Source organism: Lampetra fluviatilis, chromosome 10, assembly GCF_964198595.1.
Source record: "Lampetra fluviatilis chromosome 10, kcLamFluv1.1, whole genome shotgun sequence".
Lineage (NCBI taxonomy): Eukaryota > Metazoa > Chordata > Hyperoartia > Petromyzontiformes > Petromyzontidae > Lampetra > Lampetra fluviatilis.
This window is the reverse complement of record NC_136284.1, coordinates 14118001-14140201: the sequence shown is the minus strand read 5'-3', so window position 1 is coordinate 14140201 and position 22201 is coordinate 14118001. Positions and strand designations below refer to the sequence as shown.

Below are 22201 nucleotides of genomic sequence, written 5' to 3'. Positions count from 1 at the left end.
AAACATCTTAAAGTGACGATGTGACTATGTGCAAAACTGAAAATCCAGGAAAAAACCCAGCAAAAATTCCAGAAAAAAATCACCGTACACCAGATGCGTGTCGACTTGAGATGTCTGTGGTGGTTATGTTGTGAGTACTGCAGTTAATTAATGAGTGCTGTGCTGTCGTTGAACGTGAATCTGGCTTCACGTCGCCCTGGAAGTGTGACCGAGAGGCGAGAACCCCGCGCGCATTCAATGCGAAGTTCATTTCATTGTGGGATGCCTACACCACTGACGTGGAGCCAGCCGGTGGCGCCACTGAACCATAAAACAAGCACGTATGTGTTATTATTATACAAATACAAGACGAATGCAATACGCTTTTGTTCTATACTGTAACGTAATTATTACCTGATGAGACTCAATGGGAAACAGTAAAGCATAATGTCTGTAATGATTTCACAATCATTAAGCAGTTTAAAGCTAAATCAAACCCGCACTGACCTGTAAAATGAAGTACTGTATATTCAAACAACCCCTCAATGTGGAGAGGACTTCATCTAGCAGTGGATTTAGAAACGGCTGAACATTTTTTTGTCATGATTAAAGGATCCTTAAATAGGTTCATACAAATCTCCCTGCTCAAACAACTGTGAAGTGGTGCTCATTTCCATTGGAAAACTCGGCGATAAAAGCGGAATATCTACATTTCTGTGACAAAGCGAGTCCATCCATGAATGGTTATCCTAATGGACTTACAATATTGAATTCGCTGGTTCGACTCTATCTTCCGGCACAGAAAGTGAAACAATGGGCAAGGCTATTCATCAAACAAGCGATGTTCTGAAGCGAAAAAAATCTCGATTGAAAGAGGCAACGCCGCGGACATCCAGAGGTTGGCAGCCAAAACCTGATTGGTGGGGATGCTACGGAAGCAGTCCTTGGAGATTTGGTGGCAACTGCACAAAAATTGCAGTCTGACAGAAGAGACGAATGAATGGCGAGTAGTGCTGGGTGATATCAGCGACGCTGGTCGTGAATACTTCGTAATCTTGAGTCCCGAGTGTTTAGGCCTGCGTATGAGAATGGGGTTCATGCAAAACGCAGAGCAGTTTGAGGCGGTCATGCAGCTCGAAAGTCAGAGAGCTGAGTTGGCACTGCCGAGTTCCTGGTTTGAAATCCAGGTTGTGACTCATGGTTAAATTGGGTTCTCAACTTTGGTGATTTGATTATCTCATCTCAGCTGCTTCTGCACTAAAGTTGGATAAATTGCAGCCCTGACAATGAAAATAGTGTAGTGGTCATAAATATTCGTTTGACTGTCTCGCCTACTGTGTAAAGGATTAAAAAGCCACTTGAATGATTTTGTTTTTATTTATTTGAGACGTATCTTCCAACACAAGGGTGCACTGCCCCATGATATTTCCCAACGGATTCTTCATCATAGGGCATGGCACCATTTCCACCGTTGGAATATACTGTGTTGGAAACATCACAGAAATATGTTTAAACCGTGGTAATTTCTCTGCTGTGGAATGACACAGTCTCTTCTCATGAGCCAAAATTGCAAGCTGTAATTCCCTTAATTTAACGAATAATCAGTGAGCTACAGGTTACACCCTTGACATTTCAAAATGCATAATGCTGGCCTGTGATATCTTGCCCAGGCAACTGCCGAGTGTGCCCATGTGGGTACAATCCCAACTTCTAGTGACACAGGTGAATGGCTCCCTGCTCATATGAGCAGTGGGATTGAACTTATCTTCATCGGTAGTCGGGTTGCCACCTGTCCCGGACAGAATGGGAAGTGTCACCTTTGTCTGGGTGGCAGGAATTGATTTGTGCTAAGATTTGTTGGTATTGTGTTGAGGTTTATAAACAGCGCACTGCACAGTTTTGATAACACTCGGCTGACTGAGGAATATATCCGGGTTTGCTCTGTGGAAACGGTGACAATTGTAGTTTGCAGCCATTGGTGAAAATTCGCCATTTCTATGATGGGACCCAGTCTAAACATAGCGAAAATACTAACTCTGCAACGTATGAATAGAAAATTGCACTTCAAAGGCAATGAAATAAAACCAGGCTTGTTTGAGTTTCTGGGCATTCCTATATCCACCACATATTCCCTGCTCCTATTAACATTACATAATCGATGGAGATCCATGAACTACTGTTTTCTAAAGATCACCAACCATCCTCTGCCCCCAGCAACACCAATGCAGTGTAACTGCCAGGACTGTGTCTGCGTGTCCCAAGCATGCCCGGACAGACAGCGGATTTTCAGGGTAATCTGGCTGGCCAACCCGTCTGCATCATATGGGTGCGGCGACACGCACACACCCATGCCACCTGAGACTTGGAGAGTCATACTGGCAGCTAATTGCATAATACCCGGCCAGCTCAATGGAAGGTTAATGAGAACCACATAAACGGGGGGATTTTTTCATGCACAGTATGTATGTTGAACTTCTTTCGTACCATACGTAGCCAACCGTGCTAATCGGAGGTACGGGAGAATGCAAAAAGCAGTTCTAAAGAAAGTAGTCCCCTTACATTAATAAAGTAAATGTAAGGGGACCTGTTCGGATTATCTGAAAAGCAAATTGTATTCATGCTTGAATTAGCCTTTGCGGCATTGCTAATCTCTCTGGAAATTCCACATTCCTATAGCAGAAACTACTTAATTGAACGTCCGTTTCCTAGGCACAAAGTCAGTCCCTGACTGGGATTTTAAGTTAATCGTACAATTGTGAAATACTGTAATGAGAAATAGCAAAATATTCCAACGCTCGACTAGAAACATACGTTGCGGGGCACTTTATGTGAGAGTATGATATATTGGTTTGACTACATGGGTGTTTTAAAATCATTGAGTAACACGGGCATTGAGATGTTATTTTGAAGTCAATAAGATGAGCACCACTCACTGGAAAGTCAACAGGAGTTGTTCTCAAGTGAGACTGGCCCCCGCCATATGAATGTTGATTGTTCTGACAGTGGCACAAGGCTCGAAGCCAGAGATGAGTGCCACCCCATCAACAGAGTCGGCACGCATATCTACAAGGTAAAGGTGCAGTTCTGCAATTGCCTTCTCGTGCCACTCCTAGCAGAAAGCCCTCCACCAACCATGCTAATCGCACCTCCGATTACCCGAGTTGGCTATGTACGGTGCGAAAGAAGTTCAACATACATACATACAAAGCCGTGTAGTGGGTGTTTGGCCTACTCTTCCACGCTGGCCAAAAATATTGAAAAAGGGTTGGAGTACACACATTTTACCCCATCACACACGGCCTGACAATTGCCTCTGCGGTACCCAACCTCTGTATTGCAAGCCCAGTGTGCCGACCATCACACCTCGGCGGCATCTTGTACGCTGCGCACACGTTTTGCACTTAATTGAGCCACGTGACATTCCGTGCCCTTGTGTCTGCTGCGTCGGGCGTAATGCAAAACCGTGCGCTGCAAAGTCACACAAATGTGGCATCCGCTGAGAAGGCTGCCTAATGAAAAACACTGCCGCTGTCTTGCACCGCACAATAATCCAGCCTGCAGCAGCCCATTGCATCCTTTTTCCAAGCTCCCCCCTGCAGAGCCATTGATGTATCTTCCCATTACGAATATCCGGTACAGCTGTGCTGGTGACCTTGGTCGATGTCTTACAGGTGACCGGGTGAGGTAAGGATGACATTTAATGGCACAGGCTTAGAAGCAAAGGTCGGCACGAGGCCCATTCTTTAAGATCCCATCCCTGTTTGGATGTCTCAGGGCCTCAATTAAAGTGACCTTGATAAATAAAAACTGTTGTTTTTCTGCACCGTTACCTTGAAGCGCAATGCACTTGGTTGGTCGATGTTACGAGAATTGCGTGAAAGAACCCTTCGTCTCGCCCTTCAAACCACTCATTCGCACGTCCCACACTATCATCACCGTACCCCACAGGTGATTGTCTTTTTTTTGCTGTACATCGAACAAAGACGGTCACCGCATCGCGCGCTTTCAGATGCTCTTCCTTTCGATATTGGGAAGCCACTGGAGCTCGGCACTTTTAAATCGATGTTGAAAACGGATTTATAACTGCTTTTGTTTGGAGTTGTTGTCCCCCCCCCCCGCTTAGCAAGGTTGGCTACGTACGGTGCGAAAGAAGCTCAACATACAGACTGTGGGAATGCGAGGAAGTGACTGGAAGCCAAGTCTGGCGAGCATCGATTTTCTTCATATTGCTCTCAACTTACTTTTTTTTCGTCGGAGGCTGGGGGCTCATGGTTTTGTGATTATTAAGACTCTAAATCGAATATTTGATGACGAAAATAAAAATATATATATATATAAAATAAAACACTAACAAGGTGGCTTCAAAGGGCTCTCACAAACTGCCAGTTTGGAACGGGCAATACCGTAATAGAAATGGCACCAGATGTCCTCACGGGCGTGCGCGCGCGTGCTCATTACGTGGCACATTCGACATCACACAGAGCGTCGGCTCTTTCATGTTTGGCTGGCGCGGGTCACGACTGCTCAGTGTGGCATCGGCGTGAGCCTCCTGCAAGTGGCGCAGTAGCTGCATCATCAGAGCCCATGGGGTGGCGTCAATCGGTCAGTAGGCGAGGGAGGTTCAAGGAACTCGGCAACACGAGATTGGTCAGCGCGCTGACCATTAAAAACCACGGTGGCATCTCTCGCAGGCATGAACGCAGATAGAAAAATATCGGTAATCGCTTTATGCGCACTGTATGCCAGATTACCGTGACCGGTGGCAGTCCATGTAGCCTGCACACGCGTTCCTAATTTTACCACCTCCGATCAGATAACAGGCAAAGTTGGCACCCGAATGGTAATTTGAACTCCCCTTACCCTTCTGATCGCGTGCCAAGCGCTCCAACCATTGCACTCGAACACCAACCGAGCAGCAATTTGCCAAGTTTGTCACTCATTAGTGATAACAAACCGCGGTGCGTACAGGTGTAGAATTAGCAGATTCTTTATTAGGAATGCACACAACCATAGGCTTTACAAACTTAACAAAAGCAACAGAAAAAATAACTAAAATGGCATTTAACATACCATCATCTTTTGTATCAACATAGAGGCAGATAAAACAGAATTTTATATAAAACCCAAAAGTCACCTCTCTAAAATCTGAAAGCTTTCCCAAGATACATTATTGGTAGAGTCCACGTAACAAATATTCGTCTCTTTGTCTTAATCCAAGAAACTGCGCGGAGCATCGATTCCGAGTGATGACGATGACCTCACGCTCCCCTGGAATGGAGACGTTGGGCGACGTTTTCACCCAAAAACTGATCACCTTAAAATCCGGCCTCTTGTCTGGGAAGGCAGTGGCTAAATGCACTCATAAACTAGCACGTTACACAACAAAAATAAACTCCAGAAGTGCCCCAACAACATCATGACCCACGAACAAAACCGGCCCAGAGATCGATTTTGTAACTACACGAACGCGTCCCTTACCCCACACCCCCTATTTTGGTGTCCAAAGCAACTGCATTTGTGCTAAAACGTTATTACGGCAAATTCCACGTGATGCGTTTGCAATGCCTAAAGCAATCTGGTGATAACAACAAAAAATAGCCCGCGAAGCCCGACTAATATTCTCGCTGGCAAAAGGGCCCAGTCAACTGGTTCCGTTTCCTGTTCCACGTTTCATGATTTACCAAAACAAACTGCCGAGTGGTGCTGTGGTCAAAATACTTCACCTGCTAGTGTTAGGTGGTGGTGGTGGGGGGGGGAGACTTAGTCCATCTTTCCTCCAGCATCCATAAAATAAGAACCACTTCATGGAAAGTCAATCGTGGCCATGCTTTGGAGACCAGGCCACCCATCACCACCAGCAACTCCGGGCCACGGATCGAGGCGAGCGCCACCCCCATCCCTTGCTTGAGGGAGGGGGCGGGAGGGACACTTCGTTTTTTATTTCATCTCAATTGTGCTATCGGCAAAAAAACGAGTGAAAACAATTGTCCTTTACAGAGCTCCCTCTACACAGAAAATCCATGTCATATCATAGATCTTCGCTTGATATCCTTCAAGGGTCTATCTCATCCAAATCTCAAGATTGTGCTCTTGAGCTGTGTGGACAAGTGACTGATCTTCTATGGGGCTCAGGACCACTATTCTGCGGCTAAGGCATTTAAAATAGCAGGCGAGTTGAAGATAAGACATCTGCAGTGATTGGTGACTGGGGGATTCCACAGGCTCGCTATACATGAAGTGCCTTGTTCAATAACAGTTGTTTGCCGGGATGTGAACCCAGGATGTCGGCGGTGCCGACACTGTGCTCTGACCGGCATGAGCCCAACTACAACACTCGGACAACTCCGTGGCAAAATTCCCAATATGGTACTCATGTTAAACTTTACATATGTCCAGGAACATTAGGAGGCACACTGCCTGCATTTTTCGTCATTAGCATAACCACTGCAGGCAACAGATGACAGCTTGCAGATAGCATTAAAAGTGCAGAGGATATTATTGTACAATTACAACTTGTTTGGCATTTTCAGGAATGCAGTATCACATTGCACGAGCAATCCTGATGCCATTACCTGCCAAATATATCTATTACAAACAAGCTTTTGGAACGAAAGTCGTGCTTTCTGAATGCCAAATAAAGGCCAATTCAATGCTGCAGCGTGCAGCAGAAAACACTTCTGGTTGTGAATGCAGGTGTGCGTGTGCATCCTAATATTCGAAGGCCCCCACCCCCCTCCGCTGATTGAATACCATTCACAAGTGTCTACTGCATGTTTGATTTTGCCATGGGCGATTATGGTTTTTATAGTAGCAGGAGGGAGACCATTCATTTGGGTTGCAATCGTGGCCAGATCCGTCCTCTCGTCCTCGGTGGTCCGTCCAGTGCCCTCCTCACCACGCCTCCACTTCACCTGCTCGAGAGGGAGACACTCGTGAGAGCCCTGAAATAGTTGTGCGCGTTCCCTTCACCCGTCACGTCGATCTCGCACAACGAATGGACCGTGCAGCATAGAGAGGAGCAGCTCACATTTTGGATTTAGCTGCACTTTGCGTTTTGATCGTGGAAATGTTGTCACCGCTTCAGCTTCGGCAAAATATTTAAATGTCATACGGAATCTGGATATAAGCACACCTTATATTAGCACAGTTCTGGTAAGCAACATAGGCCTGCATTGCAGTGGTAGGGGAAGGCAAAAGGCCACACGTGGCCTTACTCCCAAAGGGTTGTGCTCATATTCAGCTTATGCTGTATTTCTATTGAACCTTTTTAACTTACTGGTATCGACATCTTCCTAACCTTTTATATCGATTGTAACAATGCCAAGAAAACAGTTGGCTCCCTCCATAATGTGTCCTCTGCTGTATCCAAAATAACTTGATGTTACTCAGATGTCCCAATGGGCTCCAATATGCATTGAACAAAATATCCATAATAACCATATCGAACTATATAACCATTGTGAAATCTTGGACAATATGTGAAAATTACCAACATATAGATCTTAGCAAATGTATGTATTTCGAACTTCTTTCGCACCGTATGTAGCCAACCCTGCCAATCGGAGGTAAATATTGCGCGCCAACGGATAGAGATACAAATATCTATTCTGAACCTTCCTAAAGACTAACACAGTGACTCTCCGTTGACTCTCTGTTGCTGAACCTATACGCTGCGCCGTCATGAGACTCCTCGCAATTATGCATCGATAATTTACAGATGCAGTCCAACTGCAGCATCGGCATCATCACAGAAAAAGTTGTTAGTACGGTTAAGAGTGTGTGATGCCACCAGCAGTAAAGACTGCATATGTAAAGTATTGGGCCTTGCCTGATTTCCTCATAGGTTTTGACATGTTAATAGCCAGTAATATCCACAAGACTCGGGTCATCGTCACAGCTTCGCGTGTAGCTATCAATGTTTCCTTCATTGTTTAAAGGAACTCGACTCGTCTCGATGACGAAAGGTTAAGAACGCATCAGAAAATGTAACAATTGCGAACGGAGTTGATGACACGAGGTCTTAATCCGACCGACGGTCATTAAGCAAAGAAATAAAAGCCCATTGGGATGAATGACCTATCTTCTGAGAGTAAAACTGCCTTTTATAGTGGGACTGTAATGCGAGTATTTAAATTCGTCGATTTGTTTTTCATAATGTACAGGTTGGAGCCGTCGTCGCCGTGCACAATGACCTCCTATTGTCAATTGTTTTCATGGATTTTGAAATAAAATGTTCAGCCAACAGCACACACACATATATATATATTTCAATATACCATTGGGTAACTGCAGAAACTGAATCACCAAACACTGCAAACCTCCCCAGGGGAACACACGCACCTGTACCTTCGAAGCTTAGCCACACCGTGGGCATTCCACAGCCACTCAAAGCTGCAGTAAAGCATGTGTATGTCATCCCCAATTACACAGTCATGAATTAAGGTGATGGAACGTCTTGCCAGAATTCCTTGAGCCAGTCAGGGCGATGCCTCACGTCAAGGAAAGACTCGTGAAGACGACGCCACAGAATTACCTCTGGAGTCAATTCAGTCGGTCTCTCTCACCCAACGCCAGACGGCACTCGCCCAAGCTTAAGAGTGTTCTTCTTTGCAATGTTGAGAGAGCCAATACCATGAAATTCGCTGCACTTGACAAACTGATTTCATTGCAAATAAGAACTTGGGGCGCCGCACTGGCGAATGGGTGCAAGCGTAGATCGGGAACCACCTCACCAGCATCATTAACACAGCTGTCTAATAGTACAGCGGGGTGACTGTTGCACACAATGGCGCTCATTTAGGGCAGAGAAGCAAACTAAATCTTATTGAAATGGGGCATTTGCCTAAGACATAGGCTAACTCCAGATTCTCTGTTATGAATGAAGAAGTCATCGAAATCAATTGTGCTGACATTTACATACCACGCCATTACTTAATCTCTCCGACTGCACCACACAGCTTTCGTAAGACAGTGTTAACGATGGTGGTGCGGCGCCGACTTTCATCCGAAATACTCATGGGAAATGAAGCCTGGATTTGAACCCAGGCATCTTGGCCATTATGAGCCCAGGTGAGCAGCACTGCAGTGAGAGTGCTTGACTCAAGAACTCAGAAGTCGGGTTTCAGTTCCTGATAGTGGAAGTCAACTCAGCCCATCATCTCGACAGGGTTGAGAAAATCACTACCACTTTGCGGGCAGTCAAACGTGGTCACCCCAATGTTGGAACTTTCCCCACCACGGGAATGCGGAAGTTCCACCATTGGCTCATGACCCACAGTGATGAGCACCGTCCCACGCGCATCTCATCCCCATGGCAGTGTTACCAGATTCTGGAGGAGGCTTTTGTCTTTTAATAGACAACAAGGAACCAATCTATTTCTCGTAGCGTTAATGTGGAAATCGCGCAGGAAAAATAAACCCACTGCATTTACAATTTACGATTCATCTGAACGAGTTAATCCTGCAAAGAAGGCATCGCTCTTTGTTAAAAGTGAAACAAATTAGACTAAACTTTGTACATAAACTAAAATTAAACTATTTATTTCCTAAAGTATTACAAATGACAAACTTTGCATTCTAACCAAAACAAATACAATCCAATTAATAACGTCATTTATTTATCCAGAAAGCCTCATAGAATGCCATACATTTTACATCGGGACCTTGCACTGGGATGCTTGGCCAATCCCACGGCAACGAGCGAGCGCTTTGCATGCAGAAGGGAACCACAGCACCTGGAAAAACCCCATGTGCACGGAGCGCAACACTGACGAGGCCCGCACAGATGGGTTCACAAACCAACTTGCTGTACTGCCGTCTCGAGGCTACCTCGTAGCCCAACAGGGTTTGGAGATTCACAAACCTACATAGACGACCAGCTCCCACCTCCGCAGCAATGTGCCACCGCGCCGTGCGTGGAAACTAAAATCAACACAACTTCCAACTCCGATCTGGTAACACTGACACCCCGCCACCTTGCAAAACGACAATCAGAACGATCGCTTGGGCTGATTGAATCGACGGGAACGTCGCACGCGAGATTGGAGCGATCGCTTCATTCGATTGGATCGACGGGAGCGCCGCGTGCGAACCAGCGAGCGAGTGGAGGGGCCGCTAGTAGCCGTCGTGAGGCAAGCCCTGGCGATCGGGCACGGCCTGGGACGCCGGATCGGCGGCGAACACGCTGCCGGGGGTGGGCGGCTCGGAGGGGCAGTTGGGCCCCGCGCGCGTCAGCTCGGACATGGCCCAGAACAGATCGCCGTCGGAGAACCTTCCCCCGCCGGCGGAGGGATAGGCCAAGCCGTGCTCGGAGCCAGCGTGGGAAGAGGGGTAGGGGGTGGCACCGGGGGGAGGGGCTGGAGCGTGGCTGGGGTAGCGTGCGGGGAGCAGGGTACCTGCGAGGGTTAAGATGAGCGGTTGAAGGGTTTTGAGGTTTTTACGTCGAGGTCAGGGAAATGGATGGGAGGACAAAAAAAGGCGAGAAACGAGGCGAGGCGCACGGTAGGGAGAGAGGGATGGGGAAGGAGACGACAAGCTCGTCGGTGGAAGGGGTTGGAGAACGTCGGTTGAGGACGAGCCAAGGAAGGAAGGACGTGGTTCAGGGACGACAAAGCAGAAGGGAGACAAGGAGAGGACATGGCAGAGGACAGGACAGGGGATTCGTGAGACGTTGGACGAGGGGAGCCGTGGGAGACGGGGCAGGGGACGAAGGCAAGGGAGCGACGTGCAGCGCAGGCGTTGTTAATGGGGGGTAAATGAAACAGATAATGAAGCAGAAGGACGATGAAGGGAAGAAAGCAGAGCAGGGCAAAGAGGCAAGGGGGTTAGGACAGCCACGGCCTCTCCACGCATTTCAAGGCCCCCACACCGAAGGCATGCGAGAGGCAGAGCAGCCACGGGTTAACGGGAAACGAGCTCTGTTAACATCTCGGTTGAGCGCATCGAAGCCAGTGGGGATTGGAAGGGAGTCGTCAGCGCGAGGAGCAAGCGTTGCACGAAGCTCTCTCGTTCGGGAAACAAGACGGCACGCTCGGCCGTCTTCCCCCATCGTCGTCGCCGATTCAACTGTGGGTTGTGACTGAAATGGCGCTCCGAGATCCATTGCTTAAGGGTGCTTTGTAAACGTAAATTGTTGTTATCACTAACTCCTGATTGATCGGTGCTCATTGTTTTAAACGTTCATAATCACTAAATAAAACATGTTTTTATCTCATTCTGTTTAAACCTAAACAATAAAAATGTAAAAGGCATTTAGAATGCAAGTTTGAACAATGCACCTTATACTAACAGGATTCTCAATGTAAAGGATCTGAATTCACAACCACAAATAGACGATCGGTGTGCAAATATACAAACGTGTGTGTGTAGGTAGCTTAGCTCTCTCACTGAAATCAATCCTTCAAATGTGAGCACAATTAAGAGATGTGTGGTTGCTTTGCCCTAATTAAAAGGTTGCAATCAACATACCTTCTTGATAATACTCAGGAGTCATCAAGTCGATTTCACCGCCCTGCAGAAACAGAAATCAGCTCTTGAGACAGGAATTGGCAACGGCTTTGGAAGGCGTTCATCATTCACCAGCGGATTGATCACGGCCGCCGATAGTGGCGATGAATATCATAATACACAGAACTAATAGAGGGTGGCTGAGTGATACTTTGTTCCTGATATGATGGAGCTCTCATGTTTGGCTCATCAAATGATGGATATGTCGAATGTGACTCTACATCCAAGATTCCGCAATATTTATTCAACATTAAAAACATTGAATATTTAGATATACAAGCACAATCGTGCACGATGCAGGACGCTCAACTCTGTTGATGGCCCTGGGCCAATGGTGGTGGTTCCTCATTTTTCTGATGGGGCAAATCACCGAGAACAATCCCTCTTGTCCGATTACACAAAGTGGTAGCTATTTTATAGAGCCCCAAAATATCGTGGGCTGACATTTTGATTGCAAGTTGAGTTCTCTAACCACAGCGTCATAGGTGCTCCTCGCTAACAGCACTTGCCCCCTACATTCTGCGAAGAGTACAGGGGGGAATCGTTGTCTTTGCTTTGTTTGGCCGAGCGGGGTCTCACTTCCTGCTGCCAGCTCTGGTTGTCCGGCCGGAAGAGCGAGCTGGACGAGAAGCGGTTCTGGAAGTCCTGCGGGTTGTCCTCAGAGAGGCGGAACAGCACGGCGGCCGCGTACGTGGCTACGGGGGACACGGCAGGGAGGACACGACGGGGAGAGGGGGGGGGGGCGAGAGTTAAAAGTACTTCACGCAAGATTGATTTGCATTGCTGCTCGTAAAACCTCAAGGAAAACTCACTTCTTTAGAACAGCTTTTTGTGTTTAGTGTGTTGTCCTTCCCCCGCACCTCCGATTAGCGCGGTTGGCTACGTACGGTGCGAAAGAAGTTCAACATAGATGCATACATTCGAGGAAATCCGTTACCAGAGGAGGTACACAGATCGCCGTTATCATCAATCGTCACGTGGCGTGGCAAACGTAAACCTCGTTGAGGACCCGACTGGAAGCAACAGGCCTTCTCTCTCCCACGGCGACTATGGACCTCGCTAAACGACGCTCGAGCGCAACGTGGGAAATGCGCGTTCACTGCGACTCCGAAGTCCAAGCGATCAAATTAATCGGCAACGAATGCACCGTCCATGCGACATGCTGGCGGCGTCACTGCAACACACATAGCGTCTACTGCCGCCTTGGGTCGGTCTAAACACTTCGCATTCAACTACAACACGTTTCAAAACGGTTTATTTTCTCTCCTGCCACACGAAAGAAGAATCATCAACAGCAGCCGCGATCTATGCACTGCTGGATCAAGTTCTCCACCCAGCCGTCAGTGGTAACACTCGTGCCTCATGGCAAGAAGCGCTCCGGCGGGTTCTATTCTCAACTCGGGCACCTTTCCGCACGTTGTGAGTTTGTTACGCGTCTCCTACCGACTCCCTCGTTGCGCGAGTGCAGCAGCTCGGTGAGGATGGGGTTGGGCCCCTCGGCGTCGATGGCGTCGGCCGCGTCCTTGTCCTGCGCCATCTCGCACAGCACGCCCGTCGCCACGCGCTGCACGTTCTCGTTCGGGGAGAAGAGGAGCTGCGCACGGGGACAAGGGGGAGCGGGGGGCGGCACGCGTTGGCTTCTGCTGCTGCTGCTGTACATGTCCACGTGTCGATGATGACGATGATGATGATGACAATGAGCCACTTCGTTGAGCTGCTATCATTTGTGGCCAGGTCGCTTCTGAAAACGAAGCTAATAACTCAGTGGGCTTTACCTGGTAAGATAGAGTTTAGTTTCATTTGCATACTTTGTTTAAGTGATCTGTTTACGGTTCCTACACCTTGCGCTCCTATCGTGTTTTTGTGTTGTTTGTTGTTGTAACGTTCTGACCTGCACCCCAACTGGACATCTGTGAAAAAGAGCTTTATAGCTCATCGGATTCTCAAGTATGAATAAATATTCTGATTCTGAATAGTACGGTTGGCGGTGGCACAAGGCAGTGGCACAAGGCTCGAAGGCAGAGATGAGTGCTACCCCATCAACAGAGTCGGCACGCATATCTACAAGGTAAAGGTGCTGTCCTACAATTGCCTTCTCGTGCCACTCCTGGCAGAAGGCCCTCCACCAACCGTGCTAATCGCACCTCCTCCGATTGCCACAGTTGGCTATATACGGTGCGAAATAAGTTCTACATACATACACACAAGGGAGACACAGACAACATGCACGGGCAGAGTGTGGGTGTTGATTGTTTCAGCGCTGACTGTCCGTTAATGTAATTCCCATATAAATCTGGAAGGATGGTAGAGATCATCTACAAAGCGCCAATGGAATAAGGAAGTAAAATTGCACGGAACAATGCGCGTAGGCGACAAGCACACATGAATTTTTATTCAAAGAAAAGCTATGACATTTGTGGTTTTGCCCCTTTGAAAGAGCGCTTGAAAATGTATGCAAGTTGAACTTCTTTCACAGCGTGCGTAGTCAACCTTGCTAATCGGAGGTGCCGGAAACTTGATTGGATAACATTGGGGTTGTACTGTGTGAATACTGGTGCCTGCCATGTGAATGTGGAATTTCCACTCCTGGCTCAAGACCAACACTGGAGACTCGTACCACCCGATGCTGAATTCAGCACAATCACAAGGCCATGAGAGTTCAGATTGGAAGGTCGCGAGATAAAACCGAACATTTGCTCGGTCAATAAAATAAGTACGCCTTTGAAGGAAATCAATAGTGGTTGTCCAATCAATAGATGTTCACCACTGACTCAGGACGGCCAATGGAGATGAGCACTACCCAATGCTCATTAGAGCACAGTGGCGACACTCTCACCATGTTTAAACCACATACCACCTCCCACACACATGCACAGCGCGAACACAATGCACCATTAGCTCCTCGTGGCCTTCCACAAATCAAGAAACTGCTTAAAAAGCAGGGTGCGCAGTGACCCAGTGACACAGGGCAGCCTTAACAAGTCCAACTCTAAATAGGCGGCTGTCTGTTGTTGACACTCTCACGCTTTGAAGTTTCCCATGAACTGCAGTGTGGAGGAGGGGGGGGGATTTTCGGGAGGGATTGGGGTTCGGTGAGCGAAGGGGGAGTTGTGGACGAGAAGTCTCGATGCTGACGGGCTTTGGGATGAGACTTGCGGAGTTGTAGCTGAGGATGCTGGGCACATTTTTAAGTTTGCATTCCAGAAATACATTACCCATGAGTCTATTGCATCAGAGTTAATTGTAAGCAAATGTACGAGTCGAACGTCACAGCGTTCCCCTGCTAGAACTAGCGTTGTTGAGTGGTGGGCATTACCATTGGCAGACCTGAGCCTGAAGCGGAAATTCCATATTGGCATGGCCGGGTCTGATGTATCTACTGGAGACCCAGTGTTGACTTAATTGTATAAAACCACACAGCAAATAACGCCCTTGTTGGCCAACTCTACTCGTGCGTGAAACAAAAGCGCCTCCCCGTCACAGCCTGGCATTACGAAAACGCCAAGAAAAAGGAATTTGTGGCCACGGAGGGCCGGCGGCGCACCCCCTGTGGACCAACGAAGCGAGCGGCCGCACCTGCACGAAGATGGGGATGACGTTGAGGCTGGTGATGAGCGAGCGGCTCGTGGGGTCTCGGGCGAGGATCTGCAGCGCGCCCGTGCAGCCCTCCACGATCTCATCCATCCGGATCCCGTCCTGCACAGAGGAGCGCACGCGGCCGTGAATGCCCACCGCCGCTCAAAAGCCACGCGCGAACGCGGGACGCTTCAAGGAATCGGCCTCCCCGTGCTCTTACGTGAAAATATACACGGGGCGTTCGATTCATAGACAAGCCACTGAAAAAGGTAAAAAGGCAAAGGTGCGGCCCTGCAGTTTCTTGCTCACGTTACATTTTAATTCAAAGCCTCCGCGTGTCTCCCATGAATCTCAATAGACTCATTACATCCTTAACGCTCTCCGAATAAACAATGATGAAGATGAGTGCTCACCACGGCCTGGGGGAAGAGTCCCCGATGCCGCTGTGTCTACTTCTGTCGAGAATGAAATTTAGACGATGGCGATGACGGTGATGATGACGGCGATGATGACGACGATACCGATGGGTGCTCACCACGGTCTGGGGGAGAGTCCCTGAGGCTGTGCGCATGTCCTGGTGAGCTCGAATCAGCAGCTGTGCGAGACGATGGACGACGCCCTCGTCGCGCATCGGAGCATGGTTTGCCGAGCTCAGCGCCAGGTTCCGGATCAGCCCCACATCGGCCTGCCGAGCCAACGCACAGGCGCACACACACACACGTCAACGCACAGACACGTGCATACACACTCGGGCACACACACACACACGTTAATGCACAGACACGTGCATACACACTCGGGCACACACACACACGTCAACGCACAGACACGTGCATACACACTGGGGCACACACACACACACGTCAACGCACAGACACGTGCATACACACTCGGGCACACACACACACGTTAATGCACAGATACGTGCATACACACTCGGGCACACACACACACACGTTAATGCACAGACACGTGCATACACACTCGGGTACACACACACACACGTTAATGCACAGACACGTGCAAACACACTCGGGCACACACACACACGTTAATGCACAGATACGTGCATACACACTCGGGCACACACACACGTTAATGCACAGACACGTGCGTACACACTCGGGTACACACACACACACGTAAACGCACAGACACGTGCATACACACTCGGGCACACACACACACACACGTTAATGCACAGACACGTGCAAACACACTCGGGTACACACACACACACGTAAACGCACAGACACGTGCGTACACACTCGGGCACACACACACGTAAACGCACAGACACGTGCAAACACACTCGGGCACACACACACACACGTTAATGCACAGACACGTGCAAACACACTCGGGCACACACACACACACACGTCAACGCACAGACACGTGCGTACACACTCGGGCACACAAATAAACGCACAGACACGTGCAAACACACTCGGGCACACACACACACACATAAACGCACAGACACGTGCAAACACACTCGGGCACACACACACACAGACGTAAACGCACAGACACGTGCAAACACACTCGGGCACACACACACACACACATAAACGCACATACACGTGCAAACACACTCGGGCACACATACACACACGTAAACGCACAGACACGTGCAAACACACTCGTGCACACACACACGCATGCGTACGTATGTATACGGACATACTGTACATACGTATACACAAGCGTGCGTATGCGTTCGACTGCAAATGTCTATCATCCTAATTATTTTTCTATTTGGTAATCAACGTTACAAGTGAATTTAAATTCACAACTCTCACAGTGAATGCAATGAGATCACATTCTTAGAAAACGGCCCCCAGAAGTTGATATCACAGAACTACCTCTGAAGCCTCTCCAATAGGCCCCTTATCGACACCAGGTAGCATATGTTATGTATGCCTTGAAAATAATGTTGTTTGCGTGGCTATAAAACTAAAATGTTTTCGTCATTATACTAAAAATAAGCTGAATGAAGTAACAAACGAAATTAAATATCACAGTTATTACTGGCGAATTATTGGTGACTGGGCTGAAACCATCAACTCAATACATGTATTTATCTTTGTTTAATCATGGGCAGCGAAAACACATGGCAGAATGTAATATATCAGCAGTGTCAGTGGTGCTCAAACACAGCAAATTAGCCCGTTGAGAAGTAATTCAATGATGGATTAATTAATTGGTTGAAGTCAATTCTTAAAACACATGCATTCAATGATGCTGGGAGATAATTAATTATTTACATGGTATGTCAATTAAATGCAACTGATATATTAATGTTACATTCTGTCGAATGGACAGGACATAACAGAACAACAACAAAAAAATGAGACCGTATAAAACAAGATATAAAAAAGAAGACATCAATTCGTAAACTCGAATGGTCGAATCAGTCGGGGCTGAATCGTTATATAGCTACTCCTGAGCCATTCCGTCACCTCTTTTCGCAGCTGTAAATCGCTGACAAAAACCCCTGTGGAGGTTTTTCATGGCTGCGCTGCTCCATCGCCCCGCCATGCATGCTCGGGGTTGAACCGGGGGGGGCGCGTGCCTTCGACATTTCTCTCCACACGCCGGGAGCTTCTTGAGTAGCTACATTTCATTTCAATTCTGGCCCTGAAGAAGCGCCCAACACGGGACGCTATTCGTCGGATGTCATCCCAGACAATGCGCGGCACAACCCGAAAAACACGCACATCGGAGCGTTGGCAAACCTCGTCGGCTTACAGCCACCGGCGGCTGAATCAAACCAACGCTCGCTCCGATCTCTGCTTCCGCACCTTGATCAGCGGCCAGTTGGAGGGCGGCTGCAGCAGCTTCACGACGAGGGGCAGCCCCATGCTGTCGCGCACGGCAGTCTGGGCCATGTCGGCGTCCTGGTGGCGGCTGGTCAGGTGACGCAGGGCACACACGGCCGGCTCCAGGATGTCCTCGTGCCCGCCCATGTGCTCCACGGTGTTCAGCAGAGCTTCGATGCCGCCCATCTGAAAAAGGGGTTCCGCAGTTACTCTCTCCTTTGGCTGCTACTCCGTCATTTGTCTCGACCATCGACGGTCATCCCTTTTCATCATAACGCAGTGGTTATCATGTTTGAAGGTGTTGTTCAGTTTTATATACGAGGAGTTAACTATGTAAAATGATTTTTCTCGATTTAAAGCTTTCGTGACTGCAGGGATTCATCTTCTTGGTTCTTTCGGTAAAGTCACGTAGAAGGGAAATAATAAAATAATAAAAATAAACCATAATAAAATACAATTATCACCGGTGTTCTTCATCTTAGGACGGCTGCTTGCGTTGTGGCCGAAACGTCGTGAGAATTGTATTTTATTATGTTTTATTTTTATTATTTTATTATTTCCCTTCTACATGACTTTACTGAAAGAACCAAGAATATGTAAAATTAACTTAATACAAGAGGCTAATGAGTCAGGCTGGTATGGCCAGCACGACACCGAGATGGCTGCCTTTGTCTCCCTAGTGCTACTCTCTGCACATGCATGCACGCACACAGATGCACACATACTTGGACGCACAAAGACCAAGATCCCCCATATAGCCTGAAGAGACTGTTGGGGCAAGTGCTGTTAGTGAGCACCTATGAAGGCTGGCACGGCACACGAGAAGATGGGTGGTCAGCACCACGCCCAGCTGCCTTTGTCTCCCGCGTGTCGATGTTTCCACATCGCACCAGGTACTTATTTCAGGCTGAGTTGACCGATTCAGATAATCGTCACTGGTTTTCACCGTGAGCGGGAATCGAACTCGGGCCGCCACGTTCGTAGCGCAGCGCGCTAATCGCTGCACTGCAGCTCCCCACTACTTGCGAGGCACACGCATGTAAACACACGCGCGTGAGACACATGTTACACGCAGACACCCACGTGCACACGCACGGACGCACGCGCACGCGTGTGTCCGGCCGTACCTGATAGACTGCGAGTTTGTTATTGGAGTTGTTGCAGGTGAGGTTGGAGAGCGTCCCAGCGGCGCACGTCACCAGACTCAAATCCCGAGAGCTCAGCGCTTCCACCAGCATGTGCAGCAGCTCCTGCATGTCCTCCTGCACAGGTGACAGCAGAAACACAGATTCCCAGTGTGGCCTTTAACCCTTTCCGATGACGCACGTGTACGTCTTCAGTTTTTCTTACGATTCGAGTCTCATGAAGTACGTCATCACAGAACTAAGACTACAACACTCTAGATTTAAGACCACAATGCAAAGCAGCTGCGTAAAGAGGTGACTGGGTGGCTAAAGAGTAGCTATACTAACCACCCGTCCCCACGGTTGAGGAGTTGCCGACATGAGAGTCTAATCCCCGTACGGACGAGACAACTTGCTCACCTGTTTTGTGGCCGCGTCGGACAGGTTCCTCAGGGTCCAAAAGCAGTTTTGCACGAGACGTGGGCTGGGGTTGTTCATGTGCAAAGCCAGGGCCTGCATGCCTCCTGCACGGACATAAATACACCCTCAGCAACGCCCGATGGAACCCCACACACGCACACGCAAATTCGACTACGCATCCACCATTCGGCACAGAGCTGCGGCGATGTAGCCGCGGTGCCTGCGCCAGGCCGGGTGCCCAGTGACACCATGGGAAGTGGCGAAGCCTCTCTGATAGGGAGGCCAACGGGACAGAGAGAAGTGATGTGGTCACGAATGTGAATAAGCTGAGCTGGCTGCACTAACAGTGACAGGCAGTCGCCGCGTTACCGTTGCGCGACGCTCTGCTCGCTGTTGTAAGCATTGCTCCAGCCACCGTACGTAGAATCTGGAGGCCGACTACTTATCGCCAGCTGCCAGTGGGCATAATCACAAGCCTCTACAAATCGTAATTTGAGCTGGTAATGTTGCTGTAATTGTGCTTATTATTGACCAGTGTCTGGTGTTTGGAAGCACCATCACTTGGACAGCTTCGCCTAGCGGTGCCGTAAGACTACAGCGAAAAGGAACGAGCAACAGAGAGAGCCAGAATAAAGATGGTACACGAGAGTTGACATGCAAATGGTGTAACGAGAGACGGAATCATTCAAAATCAGTGCCGCGCAAAGAAAGGAAGAGTAGAAATACATTCCGAAATGATCGTAAAGCGCCACGCCAGGTATTCATTTTAGTCCCAAGTCAACCTAGGGGAGGCCCAAGCTTGATGCACATACAAATGTCTACCGACATTATACATAACCGTGGATCACATCTGGATGTTTGGGCTTATAAGGCAATATCTCCCAAGTTAATGTAAACACACAGGCAGGAGTTTTTTTCTCCTGGCTGAAAGGCAGACCTTTGTCTCTGTTTGCACAAACGCTCGTGGTTTAAGATTTTGTGAGCACAATATCAGATAAAATACAGGGATTAGCATATCTAAACGCGGCAGCATTGAAATAAGAATACTGACACTTGGATGATCTAAAATAATTTTTAGTGGAGGAGAGGATGGGATCGATGTGGTTTTACTCTAAAAACTGGCCTTTGCATCATTATTCATTGTTGCTGTATTTTTCATAGTTACATTTGATCATCCCATGGGCAGACTGGCCCTTGCCATAGGAACCGGGAATTTAGACAACTTGCTCAGAGGACCCAAAGTATACACCAGCACTTCTCCATGCTTACGTGAGCACGGAGACACTTCAAATGTTAAAATCCCAAATGCATGACACAAACTTATCCGCCTTTACGAGTCAAGTTATTGTAAGCCGTCTTGGCAGGTCAACAGCAACGACATAAATAAAACAAATACGGAATAAATAATCAGACAACGGTCCGTTTCACTTGAACAAAAATAACATTTTAGACTTATCAACCCTTGGGTCCTTCCACCTCCGATTAGCGCGGTTGGCTAGATACGGTACGAAATAATTTCAGCAAACATACCTAGATTCTAGGACTAATGTTTTCTCACACCATTTGTTTAATCACAGGCTGGATGTGTTGTCCTTCTTATAGTCTCAGAAAAGACAACATGGGTTCAGGGTTCACGTTGCTCAAATAAGTACATCTGGATGAATCCCATTGATGGATTTCGATAGACACTATTGTATGTGTTTGCGTGATAAAAAAACCTAACCTCATTTGTTCATTAACTTATTCGTTGACGCTTCTGCAAGGTGGCAAGGTGTTCACGGCTGTGTTTTAACGGCTCTCTATTGTGTATTCGGGTTGTACCGCGTGTTGTTCAGCACGGTGTCCGACGTTTCGGATATGGTACCGAAGAATGCAGAGTACAACCCAAAAACACGTCGGGGAGCAATCGGTTGATGAACGGCGGCTGGCACCACAGTTTCTAGCTTCCAAGCGGCTCCGCGTGCCCTGTAACTTTGACGTAACTCCCAACAGCTGTTCAACTTCGTGTATGTGCAGAACTTCTTTCGCGCCGTACCTAGCCAACCGTGCTAATTGGAGGTGCGGACAAGGACAACAAACCAAACACAAACACACGCAACAAAGAGCGCGGTGCACGTGAACCCACCAACTCGTGCTCCCCCTCAACCCAACGGTTGGCTACGTACGTTGGGAAAGAAGTCCAACATACGCACACGCATACAACATACGTACACGCACACAACATACGTACACGCATTCAACATAAGTGAGCCGTGCGTGCACCCACCGGCCTCCACGATGGCTGGCTTGTTTTGGGGGCAAACGGACAGGACCTTGAGCACGCGGCTGGTGGACCACAGCAGCTTCTCGTAGGTGTGGGTCCGCAGGATCTGCACCAGCGCTGCCGGGCCACCGCTCGACAGGATGACCAGCTGCACGCCAACGCACACGGTCGCACAATCGTATGTTGAACTCCTCTCGCGCCGCACCTAGCCAACCGTGCCAATTGGACTCATCATCTACGCCGGCGGTCGTTAAAACGAGGAACCACTTTGGGGGCGATCAACGGCGGTTGTCTTACGGAGAGAATGGCCCCTGCCTGCCAAGGTGCAAATTCCAATGCTGGCTCATGGATGCCAAAAGATGAGCACGGATCCCATGCTCATTTGAATATTTTTTGACTTATCTTGGATTTTCTGGATGGGTGGTGCTATGGTTAGAGGAGTTGACTCCATTGAAAGGTTGGTAGTTGAAATCTTGGTTGTCGGTCAAAGAAGCCCAGCCATCATCACT

General features: G+C 48.4%; 1 protein-coding gene across 4 annotated transcripts in view; it reads right to left on the bottom strand.

Annotated features, from left to right (window-relative positions):
* Window positions 1-4950: 4950 nt before the first annotated feature.
* The window catches only part of LOC144934607 (catenin beta-1-like), a 50103-nt gene continuing 32852 nt past the window's right edge, over window positions 4951-22201 (bottom strand). For 2 of the 4 annotated variants that reach the window (XM_078860600.1, XM_078860603.1), the window contains 10 exons: window positions 21696-21840; window positions 19430-19533; window positions 19013-19147; window positions 17868-18071; window positions 15596-15745; window positions 15061-15180; window positions 12928-13078; window positions 12064-12179; window positions 11446-11488; window positions 4951-10373 (listed from right to left, as the gene is read on the bottom strand). In XM_078860600.1, the coding sequence (XP_078716726.1) occupies window positions 10093-10373; window positions 11446-11488; window positions 12064-12179; window positions 12928-13078; window positions 15061-15180; window positions 15596-15745; window positions 17868-18071; window positions 19013-19147; window positions 19430-19533; window positions 21696-21840 (1449 nt within the window). In that variant the 3' untranslated portion in view covers window positions 4951-10092. The remainder of the gene's footprint in view (window positions 10374-11445; window positions 11489-12063; window positions 12180-12927; window positions 13079-15060; window positions 15181-15595; window positions 15746-17867; window positions 18072-19012; window positions 19148-19429; window positions 19534-21695; window positions 21841-22201) is intronic. The other 2 variants (XM_078860602.1, XM_078860604.1) reach the window with 2 other exon arrangements.